We start from the raw sequence: 14,627 nt of genomic DNA, 5'->3' as shown, positions 1-14,627 counted from the left end.
GTCCCAGGCTCTCCTTGGTCGGAGGTGGCTGTTCCAGGAGCCCACAGCGTTGCTGTCAGTCCTAATAGTCTAAGACCTCCGGGGGAATGGGTGTTCTGGATAGAAAATTCCTTGCGTGTTTCAGTAATTAAGCACCCTTGGTGAGGACTTAGGGCCTTCAGTCACCTCCCAGACTATAGTAAATGCCGCCTGTCTTAAGGTCCAGCTCAATCAATCCATGCTTGACTCCAGCCCATCCCGGAAGGCTTCTGCGTGTAGAAGCATTGTGTCTCCTGCGTGGTGTTGAGAAACCATTCCTGGGGAAAGACGCTGTGCTCGGTAAAGCACAAGGGCCACGAAAGAGAGAAGACCCTCCCTGGGAGGGGCTGGCACTATGGCTGCTGAAGTAGGGGTCACACATAGGAACGGCGGTGAGGAGGTCAGGAGACTGGGCGTTGCGTCCTTCTGCCGTGCGCAGGGTCGCTGCGTGGGACCGTCGCGATGAACCTGACGCCACCACCACGGTGTTGAACCTGCGCAGGGTTGACAGAGTGTGCGTGTGTGCGTGGCCTGAAAATGAGGGTCAGTGTGGCCAGCGGGCATTTGAGAGACGTCCACCCCGGGCTGAGGACACAGGCTCATCTTGTTTGTGCTACCAGAGCCATAGAGGTGGGGGTGGGGGGAGAGCAACCCCCAGACCAGCGATTGGTGCCCGTCTCTCAGCATCAAGTCCCGCCCCGGCTCACCTGCGGTCAAGCATTGGCGCCCAAGTCCCGTCCTTCGCACACTGAGAGGGTCTTCATGAAACAAGATGCACAAAACCCAAGCGACAGTCCTTTCTTAGGTCCCTGCCCCCGGTGGCCTTTCTGTCCCCAAAACCTCTGTGCCCTCGCATCCATGTTCCGGGCCACCCCGTGGATGACGTAACCCTCTGAACGGCTTGGCTCCATGCTTTGCAGAAGTGGAGTCTCCCACGCGGGGCAATTGCAACAGGGATCCTGCTGTCACAAGCGCACCCTGCTCTCCTCAGCCTCCCCCATCCTCTGACAACCCCCAGGCGCGGCGCCTCATTCACGCAGGGCATCTTTCTTCTCCCCAGGAGGTGGAAGACCATGTGGCGTTCTTGATCACGGTGCCCACGGCCCTGGCGATTTTCTTTGCCATCTTCATCCTGGTCTGCATTGAGTCCATGTTTAAGAAGCTGCTGCGTCTCTTCTCGCTGGTCGTGTGGATGTGCCTGGTGGCCATGGGCTACCTGTTCATGTGCTTCGGCGGGACTGTCTCTCCCTGGGACCAGGTAAGGTGGCAGGCCAGCGGTGGCCTCTGGTCGGTGCCTGGGCTTGTGGGTGCACAAGTGTCTGGAAGGGGCCGTGTGACAGAGGACAAGGCTCTGACTGGAAAGAGCAGTGTTGCGTGTGCGTGGTCACAGGCAGTGGGGTCCCCAAGTGGGGCGGAGGGAACGACAGGTACCTGTGGGGGCAGGGAAAGGAGGAGGGGCTCCGGTGGGGCTTCCACACACCCTGGTGCTGTGACCTCGGGCCAGAGTGTTCTGGAGGGCAGCAGCAGTAGAGAGTCCTTCTGCCCACTAGGTTTTATCCAATCCAAGGGGTCCTGGTGGGGCAGCAGTGGGGCACTCACTGCTACCCACGAGGTCAGAGGTTCAAACCCACCAGCTGCCCCTGAGAAAACAGGCTGGATGGCAGGATCTTGTCAAACTCTGCAGCCTCAGAAACCTACGGGGTAGGTCCACTCTGTCCTAGGGGGTCGCTTCCATCAGGAATCTGCCTGGATGTACCAGGGACAGCCCAGCCTGGGCAGCAGAGGGGTGGGAGGATGCGGCACGCAGGGCTTGCAATGAGGCAGTTGGACAGTGGCTTCTCTGGGCCCGCAGTGTCCGCTGATGTACAGATTGGAGTTGGCTCTATAGACTGTGACAAAGGAGCTTTGCAGAAGTGACCAGCTTGAGGTCCACCCATAGAGGCCACCGCTGGTTCCTTCCCACAACCCTGCCTTAGGTGTGGCCCCGTGTGCCAAGGCTGTGCGGTGCCTGCAGCGTCTGCTGTGCCTCATGGAGGTGCTGGGCCAGGGTGCTTGCGGTGTTCTGGGGCTCAGGGTCATCATGGGGGCCAGGGTGCTGGAGGCTCCTCCTGAGGCCCTGGGTCATGAGGCTGAGCTCCTGTGGTTCCAGAGTTTGGTAGCTCAGCTCCTCACCTGTGCCCTGAGGACCACATACAGGTTTCCAGAATCCCCTGCGGCTGGAGCCTGGCTCTGTGAGCTTGTAACTCTCCACACCTAGCCCAGTCTTGGGTGCTTTCTCATTCCTGGTGCCTTCCTGCCCACTGGCAGGGCAGACTCACCTCCGACCACATCGGTCTGTGGGTCAGCCTCATTCTGTAACTGCCTGTCTGGTTGGGTTCCGGCTGGGGCGGGGAGTGTCCCATGTTCAGGAGAGGCAGTCCAACTGAGTGTCCTCCCACCCTGCCCCCGCTGGGTGGGTCTCCTCAGCGCCCTGCCCCACCAACTCCACCCTTCTCTAGGGAATGGTGTCTCCTATTTAAATGTCCAAAGAAATACTAGGAGGCTTCAAACGGTTTGTTGCAAATGGAGTTGAAAGATAATGTCTTTCCACAAGCTCTCTGAAGTCTCCTGAACAGACATGGTGGGGGTGAGACCGTCCGGCTTCTCTGGACAAGGCACGTCATGCCTGGTCACTTAGAGGGTCAGTGGAAGTGGGGGGGCCCCCTCCATGAGATGGGCTGTTACCACCGTGGATGGACGGACAGATGGACACCACAGTGACCACAATCAGGGGCGCAAACAGCATCAGCTGAGCGGCTGAGCCAGATGGGCAAGGTTCTGTGCAGGTGGGCAGGGGCAGCAGCAGCAGCCGGCTCGGTTTGGCAGCTCCTCCCAGCCAGCACCGAGCTCTGACGGCGGTCGTGGATCCAGGGCAGACTCTGTGAAATTGGCGGGGACACCAGAGGAGATGTGCAGAAGGCTGGGCATGGGGTGGGCCAGAAGAAGTCATGGCTGGTGCCAGCTGCCATAGGGGGTGGAGAAGGCCTGGAGCTGTTGGTGGTGCTGATACTGGAAGCGGAGCTTCCTGGAAGGTTCTGAAAATCAGTGGCAGGTGACCTAGGTCTGGTCTCTCAGCAGTGGAGCTGCACTGGACAGAGCAGTGATGAGTGAGACCCCGGGCTCTGCTTGCTTCTCTCTGGGCCCCAGTCCCGCCCTGCCTCAGCTCTGTCTCTTCACACCACAGAGGCCCTGCTGGGCTCTCCCTACTCCTCAGCTCCTCCCTCTCTGCATCACAGAGGAGGGCCCACGGCCTGGCCTGGCCCTGCCTGCCCCTCCATTGCAGGAGCCCTCGCCTCAGCCTCCCAGCACAAACCCCACACATGGGCACTTCAAAAGGGCAGACATTCCTGCCCGTGAGGTCACCTGGCATCCTCAGACACTTGACAGCCTCCCACGATGCCTGTGTGCCCCCCTGTGACCATTCTCCTGTCTTCTCAGTCCTTCCTGGGACCAGAAATGCTGAGGGCTAGGTCCCCCCGCAACTGCCCACGTGGCCTCAGTGACATGCAAAGAAGACCCTGTCCCCATCGCAGGCATCGGGGCAGCACTGCAACACAAATGTTCCCGGGGGAACCCCATCATCTTGTCGCTTCCCGCTTCCTGTGGGGAGCAGGGCACAGTTCACCTCACCTGGCTGTCTGTGCCCCCATCCCCTTGGCTCTTGCCCTTGGTTCGGAACCTTACACTTCACTCTTCTCTGTGGCTGCCATGCTATGTGGAGACTCCAGGTGGGGCGAATGATGATTAGATTGCATTTCTGAGATTTTGCTTTGGAAAACACTTATAATTTAAACCCCAAACCAAACTCAACCTACTGTCATCAAGTTGATTCCAGCTCTGAGCTGCCTTGCAGGATGGAGTTGAATGGCCCACTAGTGTTCCCAGGACTCCATCTGTCGGGGCAGACAGCCTCCTCCTCCTCCTGCACAGCAGCTGGTGGGTTCGATCCGCCAACCTGGTGGTGAGCAGCCCAAACACTTGGCCACGTGCAGCGGGGCCCTTATGTGTCACAGAGGGGACAGACAAGAAGGCGCTGTGTGAAGGGGTCCTGGCAGCCGCGTTCTCTCCCTGGGAGTCTCCACATCAGCAATCCTGAGCGCCCGTGTGTTCCTCAGAGACCTGGCTCCGCCCTCGGAAAATGAGTGCCAGTTTTATAAGATGTGCTTTGAGGTGCCCTAAGTGGTTTGATTTACAAGCGAGGTTTCCTCCTTCCTCTTTAATTGTTTGCTCTTGATACACACAAGTGTTGTTTCTTAAAGCTCATCTGTATCCTGCGATTTTGGTGAACCTAATTAGTTCCATTAGCTTATCTGAGAAGTTCTTAGGATTGCTGCATGCAGATAATTAAAATCTCCCTCCCTTTAAGCCCTCTTCTGATGGGATTTCTGAGGCAGACTTGAGGGCATGGGCGAGGCTGTGGGGCAGCTAGAATCCCACCCCGCCACCGAGGCCTTGGGGCTTGTTTCCTAAGATCTTCATTGTTGTTGGGGGGGAAGTCACGGAGCAAGTCAGGTGTCCACCCAACAGCTTACCAAGCTTGGTGACATGGCTAGCAGTCTCCCCCACCTCCATCTGATGTCACAGCACTCTTCCTACACCCCCCCCCCTCCATATGGGGCTTCCGACATTCCACCCACTCCTGCTTACCCTTCCTCCAGAGCTCAGTGGCGATACTGCCCCCTGGTCTCACGGAGTTGGTTCCCCTGAAGAGCATGTGCCTCCCTGGTCTGCTTGGCTGGGGTTGAAGCTCAGGCTGGATCCTGGCTCACAGGAGGGGAGACAAGGTTAACTTGGGGGAAGGGAAGGCACACACAGGAAGAGGAGGTCAGGAAAGACACTGGAGGGACACTGGACTCAGGGGTGTCAGAGGTACATTCCATCACACACACAGGCATCCCTGCAGGGACAGTAAGAGCAGAGCACACGGTTCCTTTGCAGGAAGGGGTGTGTGAGCACCACAGGGGTCCCTAGCCACTGAAAGCCACAGGTTCGAGAGGCCAGGCCACCAGCAGCACCTTTTAAGAACAGCCTGACCCTTGCCCCTGAGTTGTCAGCCCCTGGGGAGCAAGATTCTTCTCTGACCACAGGGGCCAGGCCTGGTGGTCAGGGGGGATCTGTGTTGGGGCCGATGCCCGCTGGCTGGGTGAGAGGGTCATGCTGAGGTGAGCCCATGTTGCGCAGAGAGGGTGTGAGAGCTGACCGGCAGCCCTGCAGCACATGACAAAGAAGTAGACTCCCCTCTGCCCCTCTGGAACCACTTCCTCTCCCTTTTCACATCAGTGGTTCAAACCCACCAGCCGCCCCTGGGGAGAAAGATGAGGCCATCTGCTCCTGTGAAGAGCGTCACTGTGGGAACCGGCGTGGGTCTCTGTGAGTCGGAATCAGCTACATGGCCGGGCTTGGGCCCTTCAGTTCAAAGCAGTATAAGGCCTTTCTGCCCGGCAAGCCTTCAATGGCATCTCTGACACGTGGCTAAGGTTTACATCTGTCCCTGTGAAAGCGTTTCTAACTGGAAAGAGTCCATCTAGCCTCTGCATGTCACCCCGACTTGGGGACCTCTGGGAGGCAGGGGTGGGGGCTGAGGATTGCCCAGAACTGCTTGTGTTTCTAATAATCACAGGGGGGCAGGTCAGTAGTGACCAGGTGCAGGAGAAAGTGTGAGAGAGGGGAGAGAGAGGGGTGGGGTGGGGGTGGAAGAGGGGAGAGAGAAGAGAGAGAAGGTGGGGAGAGTGAGGGGAGAGAAAAGGAGAGAGATAGAAAGAGAGAAGAGAGGGGAGAGAGAGAGAGAAAAAGAAACAGAAAGAGAGAGAGGAGTGGGGAAGAGGGGAGAGAGAAGGGGGGCAGAGAATGAGGGGGTCAGCTCTCTTTGCCTTGCCTGCTGTGTCTGCCCTGAAGGACCTGCCCCCACTCCCCTGCCCCAAGGCCCCAGGAATCAGGGTAGACACAGCCCCAGCCCTGGCCAAGCCCTGTGCTTTGGCTTAGGTGGAAGAGGCTGGCTCTGTGCCTGTCTGGGAGGAAGCTACGGGTTCATCATGGGGTTTTTGACCTCCTTGTGCAAACAGCTGCTCATTCTCGGCCTTCTGGGTGCTGACACAAAGGAAAGCCCTCCTCTCCCCAGCCTGAGCCATTAGGGCGGTCCCAGTGGGACCCTGCAAGGGTGAGTGGGGATGAGGGCCACCCTGGCCTCTCTCCCTGTGAGCAAGACCCCCGGGGTGGGGGACAGGGGAGTGTTCAGATCTCATAGGAAAAAGGGGTTGGGTCTGGGTTTTGGGGTCCCACAGGTTGCTGGTGGGAGAGCAGCGTCGTGTCTCCTCTCTCTGATGCAAACCTACACGAACAACTGCAGGCCCAAGGAGCAGGGTCTCATCCAGAGGAAGAAATCCCTCAAGCAAACCCAGACCCAGAGCAGACCCAGACCCAAACTCACCAGCATAGAGGCAATGCCGACCCACAGCGACCCTGTAGAACAGGGCTGAACTGCCCCTGGGGGCTTCTGGGGCTGTAACTCTTTCTGGGGGGAGAAAACCCCATATCCCTGCGGAGGAACAGTTGGTGGTTTCGAACTGCTAAACTTGAAGTTAGCAGCCCAGCGTGTAACCTGCAATGCCAGCTGGCTCCCTCTGTGCAGAGACGCTGCTGTTGACATGAACGCACACAGCTCAGGCTTGGAGGACACAGCTGCATCACACTGGCCAGAGGGAAGCATGTATGCAGGGCCTGTTGGCAGCTGGGAGACCCAAACGCCAAAGTCTCTGCCATTGAGCCAATGCCAACACATATCGACCCTGTAGGACAGAGTGCATTGCCCCTGGGGACTTTTGAGACTGTGACTCTTTATGGAGTAGAGAGCCTCGTCTTTTTTCTGCAGAGCAGTTGGTAGGTTTGAACTGCCGACCTTGCCATTAGCAGCCTGGTGAGAAACCCCCCACGGCACCACCAAGGCCCCTTAATCCAGAGACCAGTCCCTGGAAAGGACAGTAGTGACGAGGTGCGTCTGCAATGAATGCTTGTCCCCCCGGAGGAGCCCCAGGGCTGGGGAGGACTGGAGAATCCAGGGCCACCCGCTGCTTCACAGCAGGACCAATGTGGCCCCAGGAGTGAAAATCAGAAGATGGGATGGCTGGGCACTATGGCCTTGGGTGACAAGGGTGGGTAGGGGTGGGGGAGGATACCCAGTGATCGATTGATAAAGTGGAGGGGCAGCGAGGGAGAGGAAGGCCCAGCAGGAGGTGGACTGACACAGTGCCTGCACACCAGGCACAAACATCACCTGCTGGACTTGGGGTGACTCCTGCTGGACTTGGGGTAGCTATGGGCCAGGACTGGCTGGATCACACCTAACAGCAGCAGCAATCAGCAGCTTGCACATGACAGTCACTTGTTTTATTCCGGCACACGCACCTCTGTGTGCTACGAAATACTATTACAGAATGTGAATCCTCCTGTTAACACAGAGACAAATCTCAGGGTTTCTTTGTAGCTCTCTGCAGGTTAGGGACTCATTTCAGCAAGTACGTGGATTGAAAGCCCTTCCCTGGGGAGAACTCACTGATCTGGCAGTCAGTGGATGGCAGCGTTGTCAGACGAGTGCTTTGAATCTTCAAGATTCTGTTTCTAAACCACAGTGACACTTTGAGTAGGTAAAAGTGTCGCAGGATCACAGAGTTGTAAGTAGCCAGTCATTTCCACCCTCTGCCTGCTGCCTACAGTGTGACAACCATTTCTGGCCCGTCTGTGGCTTCCCTCCCCAGAGATGTTCCCAGTGCCCAAGGTCTGTTCTGCTGGCTCCTGCGCAGCAGTGACTGCTGGGTGAGCTTGTGCCGCCCTGGTTCCTCCAGGTCTCTGCCCACCCAGTGACCTGGCTTTCACAGGAGGCTGCGCCACAGTGGATGGCCGGTTTTTCGTGGTCCAGGTCTTGGGGTGGGGTGGGGGGTGGAGGGGGACCTGGAGGCAGGGGGTTTAGGCAAATCAGTCTGTGAGGTGTGGCCAGCTCTCTCTCTTCTGGGCCTGCCCACCTGCTGGCCAGCACTGTGGCCTCAGCTACGCAGATCAGGCCCAAGTTACTGAAGCACTCACAATCAGGCTTGTTGAGCCAGGCCCGGGAGTGCGGTGGTGAAAGTGCTTGGCTGCTAACTCAGAGGACGGCGGTTTGAGCCCAGCATCCCCTCTATAGGAGAAAGAGGAGGCAGTCTGCTGGCAGGAGGGTTTACGGCCTTATCAACCCACAGGGGCCATTCTGCTGGGACTTGTGGGGTTGTTGTGGACAACAGCAGTGTCATGGGCGGGGGCAGACTGGGGTCACTGTGGTGTTTGAGCCACTTCCCACAGGTCATGGACATTGTGGTTGCCAGGTGCCCCGGGTATGGCTCCTCACCACCCTACATGCCGAACAGAAGCAAACCCTGCCTGGTCCTGCCTGCGTGACCCTCACGGTTCTGATGTTCAGGCCTCTGCTGCAGCCACTGTACCGTCTGTCCGTCCGTCTGTCCATCCGTCCGTCTCGCCCAAGGCCTTCCTCTTCCGCTGCCCCTCCACTTTGCTGAGCACCATGTCCTCTCCAGGACTGAGGGTCTCTGTCCTCAGGCCTCCTGGCTTATCAGGGGTGGAGTCATTCCCCTTTGGTCATATCCCAAATACCTCACTGCCACCAAGTTGGTCCCCACTCACGGTGACCCCCCCACCCGCGCTGGCCTGTGCCCCCACTGTGTCACAGGGTGGGGCTGCAGAAGCCCCATCTTTCCCCCAAGTGGCGGCCAGGGGTTCCAGCCCCTGACCTCATGGTCAGCACTTCAGTGTGCAGGTCCCGGTGCCCCCAGGGCTTCGCTACTTACGTGCTTAAACCAAAAAGCAACGAACTCTGACTCCTGGCGGTGCCTGTGGGCTCCCAAGAGGGTAGCTGCTCCAGGGAGCAGAAGGGAGAGACCCTCAGTTTGGAAGGCCCTCAAACTATTGAGAAAGAGCTGCGATCTCCACAGCATGGATAGAAGCAAGCTTTGGGGACCTTCATTTGCTGATGGAGCCAGACTGGAATGAGCAGAAACAGCTGCAGACATCCACTAATCGAGAGAACGTAAGATGCCTGACATGGGAGCCCATGGAGACTGGAAGTCGGGGGAGTGAAATGGAATGACAGACTGCTCCCTCAGCATCAGCGAGTTGAAGTGGCCATTTTCAGTTAGATAACCTGGGAGTGGGGGTTGGGGGTTGCCGTCAGGAATGACAAAAGGGCATCACAAGGTCAATCTTGAAGTACCCTGCCATCTGTGACAGGATCACATCTGTCCCCATACAAGGAAGTCTAGTCATTTTATTTATACTCAGCACAAAACACAAGAAGCTAGTGATGGAATGGAAAGATACTACCAATTGCTTCAGTCTGACATTGATCAAACATGCCATCCGATGTATTGATGAGTATTGGCTATTGGAATGTGAAAGTCAGGGACAAAGAGAGGATGTTCAAGCTCACTGCCATTGAGTTGATATTGACTCACAGTGACCCTCTTGAACACAGTAGAACTGCCCTGTGGGCTTCTGAGACTGTAATTCTTTACCGGAGGCAAAGCGTCGTCTTTCTCCCATAGAATGGCTGGTGGTTTTGAACTGTTGACCTTGCGGTTCATCACCCACCCCAGAATCACTATAAGGTTTAAAATCAGGGACGATGTGCATCAGGTGTGTGTGTGTGTGTGTGTGTGTGCTGAGCAAGTATTCCGTGAGCCTGGACTCTGTGCAGAAGCACAAGGCATTGAGATGGGAGAAGAGTCATTCACAACCTGCCATCTGCAGACGGCTCACCCTCGCTTGCAGAAAGGAAGCCAAGAGGACTTGAGGCAGTGACCCGTGAGATGTACAGCCTTCCGTACAGACTACGCCTCAGCACACAGAGCCAAACACCCTCGAAACTGGCCCAACAAGTACAGCCTGATAAGGGAGGAAAATATGGAAGCTGTCAAAGGTTTCATTTTATTTGCCTCGACAGCCTGGGAGCAGCTGCCAGGAAAGCAGAGGCCACGCTGTAGTCGAGGAACCTGCGCAGAAGACTGCTGTCAAGTGTTCCAGAGCACAGAGCCATGTTGAACACTGAGGTAGACCTGCCGGAAGCCATGCATTTTCAATTACCAGATAAGCATGTGAAAGCTGGAGGCCGATGAAGAAGAATTGATGCATTTGGATGATGATCTTGGCAGAGAACATTGCCTGTACCATGCACTGGGAAGACAGGCAGTGGGGCGGGGTGCTATTTCAAAGCGAGGATGATGGTGAGACATTGTGTGTTAGTCTGGGTTGAATGGAAAAACAAATTCATAGACACTTATGTGTATAACAAAGAGCTTTATAAAAAGAGTAATTGTGTATTAAGAAAACATCCCAGCCCTGTCCAGATCAAGTCCATAAGTCCAATATTATCCCATATGTCCGATACTAATCTATAAAGTCCTTTTCAGACTTACGCAATACATGCCATGTTGCTGAATGCAGGAAGATCACATGCCAATGGGTGGAAAGTCTTGTGGATCCAGTGGCGGTTGAAGCATCTCAGCACTGGTGTGGGTCTCCATGTGGCTCCTCCAGCTCCAGGGCTCTGGCTCCATCAGCGTAGCTCCATCTGTCTTGTCAACAGGAATGTCAAGCAGAGAGAGTATGTGTCCCGACTCCAGGGAGGAAGACTGAGCTCCCAGAATCATCAGGCGTAGACCACACCTGCACAGAGGCCTCATTGGCTGTGACATGATTGACAGGCTAGACTCCACCTCTTCGCAAGTTGACAGGAGATGGTGTAACTGCCACAAGTTGTCTCGGTGTTTGTGCACATTGTCAGGGGAGCCATCCTGAGGGGCATCATCGTGGCTGATAACAGGCCCGCAAGCAGGAAGAAGAGGCTCAGTGAGCTGCACAGCCCAGCCCAGCGAGCACAGCACAGGCCAGGCAGGACGGCCCAGCACTGGGGGCTCTTTCCACCCCTTGGACTTAGGGAGCTGAGCTGGAACAGACTGGAAGGCACATCACCCCAGGGACCCTTCTGCCTGTCCTGCAGGTCGCTGTGGTGGGCGATGCCTGGTTGGCTGCGAGAGCAGACCACAGCCACAGCAGGAGTTCGCTCTCATCCGTGCTCACTTGTTTTCAGGGTCAGACAGCCGGTGCGATGGCTAGGTCTCCTCACCGAGCCTTTTCCTGAGCTCAATTGTGGACACAAGTATCCGGTGATGCTCAGCTGTTGCTGCTGTGTTTGGCAGGAATGCCAGGGCAGCTCCTCGAGCCTTCCACTGAAGTGACCATGGCCGTGGGGGCTGGCGGCACCTTCACGGATCTTCCGTGCTGTGAGTTCTGTCTCAGCACGCGCTTTCTCTGGATGTCTCCCCTGCTCCCGTTTCCGTCCTTTTGGACCCGTTGCACGGGTTGTCTGCATAGCACAAACGAGGTATCATGATCCCTTTTGGAATTCAAGCATGTTTTCTACCACAACACCCAAGAACCACTCTGATCCACTGACCTTTGTCGTTGCCCCACAGCAGCTGCACAATATCATCCGCACCGTTGTCTCTGACGCTTCGGAGCTGGCCTCCCCAGGACTTCCGCTCAGTCACTGTGCGTGGCACTTGCTCTGTGGCCCGGGCTGTGCTCTGTTTGGTGGCTATGCGTGTGTCCCTGGAAGAGATGCCTGTCCTGCTGATGGGTTAAACATTGGTGCGTGGACAGACGGCGGGGTCTTCGTCTTTGCAGGCAGTCTTCATCCTTGATGAGTCAGTGCCCACTGGCTCCTTCATGCGGGGCCCTGGACCCCACTGGGCAGGTCTACCCGGTCCTACAGGTCGCTCCGCGGTGGCATCACCACAATGGCAGGAAGTCTGAGTGTGGTGGCATCGTGGGCCATATGGGGGCTGCCAGTGCAGAGTCACAAACCCTCCAGCGCCTCCCGGGAGGAGGGCGAGGCTTCCTCATGCACGGGAAGTTCCCCACCTGAGAAGCCCAGAGGGACTGTTCCACTCTGGCCCCAGCTCGCTAAGGACGGAGCCGCCTCCTGCCACTGGGTTTGGGTTTGCTTCGTTAAGTAATTCCTCAGGAAGCCACATTGACAGTCATGTCTGCTTTGTATGAGCATGCCTGCGTTTATGGATTTATATTTTCAAATAGACCTGTGGGAAGCCCACTGGTGCTGTTGAGTAAGCGTTTTACTACTAACTGCAAGGTCAGCGGTTCAAACCCACCAGCCCCTGCTCGGGAGGAAGCTGAGGCTGTGGCCCCTTACAGATGGACAGTCTGGGAAAGAGCCATTGGTGCTGACCGGGCGAGGGGTAAGGGCAGGAATAAGATGGTCAAGCGGGAGGATGACGGGGGTTAACTTGAGTGATGCGCAGGACAGAACCCTAGTGGATGGAGGAGAGAAATCAGGGGGGGGGGCGGGGCAGGGCAAGCTATCTGAGAGCTTGGTAAGTCATTTAAGTTGTTGAATACAAAATTGGTGATTGGAAATGTAAAGCCCCACCTAATCTCCAAGAAAACACTGAAAATAAGAGACATGCCGTGAAGGAAGGCTCAGCACACATTTGCCGCCCCAGACGCTGTGAGTGGGGCCCGCTTCTGGCTGCGGGGCTTGGTTGCTTTAGATGTGGTCTGGCTGAACCTGCTGCCCTGGCCTGTAATCGCTGTCCTCTGCCTGGGCATTGAACAGACAGCTGTTCACACGGCTCCTCTCTGAGGACACAGGACCCCACAACAAGCCCTTCCCATTGTGCTCCCAGTGGCCAGAGAGGCCTGAGCAGGACAGTGCCCAAGGGTCACCCCGGCTGAGCCCGACAGTTCCAACCAGTCGAGAGCTTTATCCATGGGCCACAGGGTAGCACAGATGGTAGTGACCAAGGATGGACGGTTAGTGACTAGGGACAGTGGGGATCATCATCCATGACTAACCAAAGGAGGCCCCTGGGCAGCTGGCCTTGTGAGCTGCTTCAAAAGGCCATATCTGGGGGAGCCCTGGGAGCAGCTGGACTCTGCATATGTGGGGCTGCGAGGAGTCAGACTGGATTTGAGGGCCACGCCCATCGCTACGAAACCTTGGCTGGTGCTGCCTGCCTGGCCCCTGGGCTGTATGAGCAGGGTTTCTGAGTGAGCGAGGGGGAGGGTGTGCAGTGGGGTGGAGACTATGCACACTCACGTTCTGGCCTCCATGGGTCACTGCCCTTGGTGTGGAGGCTGGCCTCCAGGGACACAAGACCGTCTGTCTGTGTGGGGCTTTCAGAGAACCAGCTGCTCGTAAGGCTGCTTCTACAGCCGGAAATAAACTTGACACAAAGACAGTGTTTGTGTTGGCCATTTGGGTGGTGACCGTGTCGTGTGTCTGCGTTAGCGTGAAACGCTGACCCTTGTCCATGTCATGGCCTTGGGCAGCACACAGCTACAGCACAGGGACTCAGTCAAGAGGGGGCAGGCTCCATTTTACCGGGGTCACCTGCAGGTCCCTGAACACCAGCAAACTGCTCAGTGACTGACCATGGACAGGGCCCTGGGGAATCTGTGTCTGCACTGTCTGGGGTCTGGTATGTATGAGCTTCCGAAGCCACAGTTAGAGCCGTGATGCGGGAGGGACCTCCCTCTGGAATGGCCCTGCTCCGTACACAGAGAGCCAGCTGCCGGGGGTTCAGTCTCCAGGTGGCTGTGTGTCCAGGTTCTGGGCTGGAAACCTTTATGGGAGCAACAGTCTCTCTTTCTCCCGAGCAGCAGCTGGTGGTTCAGACCGCTGACCTTGCGGAGAGCAGCCCAACCTGTAACCCACTGTGCCACTGAGGTTCAGTTTGGCTCAAAACCGAAAAACCAACCTCATGGCCATCGAGTTCATGCTGACTCACAGCAACCACACAGGACAGGGTAGATCTTGTGGGAAACTCATGGTAACACATAGCAATAACACACAGTAACAACACACAATAGCACATAGTAACATAGCAACAACACACAGTAACAACACACAACAACATAAAACACAGTAATACATAGTAATACAGCAACATAGTAACAACACACATTTACAACACATAACAATACTCAGTAACACATAGTAACAACTCACAGTAACGATACACAATAACACATAGTAACTACACACAGTAACACACAGTAACAGCACACAATAACACATAACACATAATAAAAACACACGGTAACACATATTAACAACACACAGTAACAACACAATATAGCACATAGTAACACAGCAACAACACACAGTAACAACACAGTAACATTGCATAGTAATAACACGTACTAACAACATATCGTAATAACACAGTAGCACAGTAACACAGTGGAGGCCATTAGAACAATGTTGACACACGGGGACAGTAACGTCTGCTTTGTTGACCCCCGTGTCCACTGGGTTTGTTAGTATGTGAGGCCCCCTGGGCAGGCCCACGCCCGTGCTGCCCATGTTGGTGGGTGAGTGCAGGAGAATCCTTTGGGTGAGGTGGCGCAGCTTGGGAGGCAGTGGTGGCTACCTGAGAGGTCACAGCTTCTAACCACCGGGAGGCGCCTGGAGGTCAGCTCCTGATGGTCACAGTGTTCCTGGGACCCCT

The 14,627-nt window shown here is 56.1% G+C and overlaps 1 protein-coding gene across 1 annotated transcript in view; it reads left to right on the top strand.

Annotated features, from left to right (window-relative positions):
• Window positions 1-14,627, top strand: part of ADCY2 (adenylate cyclase 2) — a gene marked incomplete at its 5' end in the record, with an annotated part of 199,999 nt that overhangs the window by 19,576 nt on the left and 165,796 nt on the right. Inside the window, one exon of the mRNA XM_004698421.2 lies at window positions 1,079-1,276. Coding sequence (XP_004698478.2) covers window positions 1,079-1,276 — 198 coding nt within the window. The remainder of the gene's footprint in view (window positions 1-1,078; window positions 1,277-14,627) is intronic.

This window comes from Echinops telfairi, unplaced genomic scaffold, assembly GCF_000313985.2.
Source record: "Echinops telfairi isolate 266 unplaced genomic scaffold, ASM31398v2 ScPeMD7_7469;HRSCAF=8507_1, whole genome shotgun sequence".
Lineage (NCBI taxonomy): Eukaryota > Metazoa > Chordata > Mammalia > Afrosoricida > Tenrecidae > Echinops > Echinops telfairi.
This window is presented reverse-complemented; position numbering and strand designations above follow the sequence as displayed.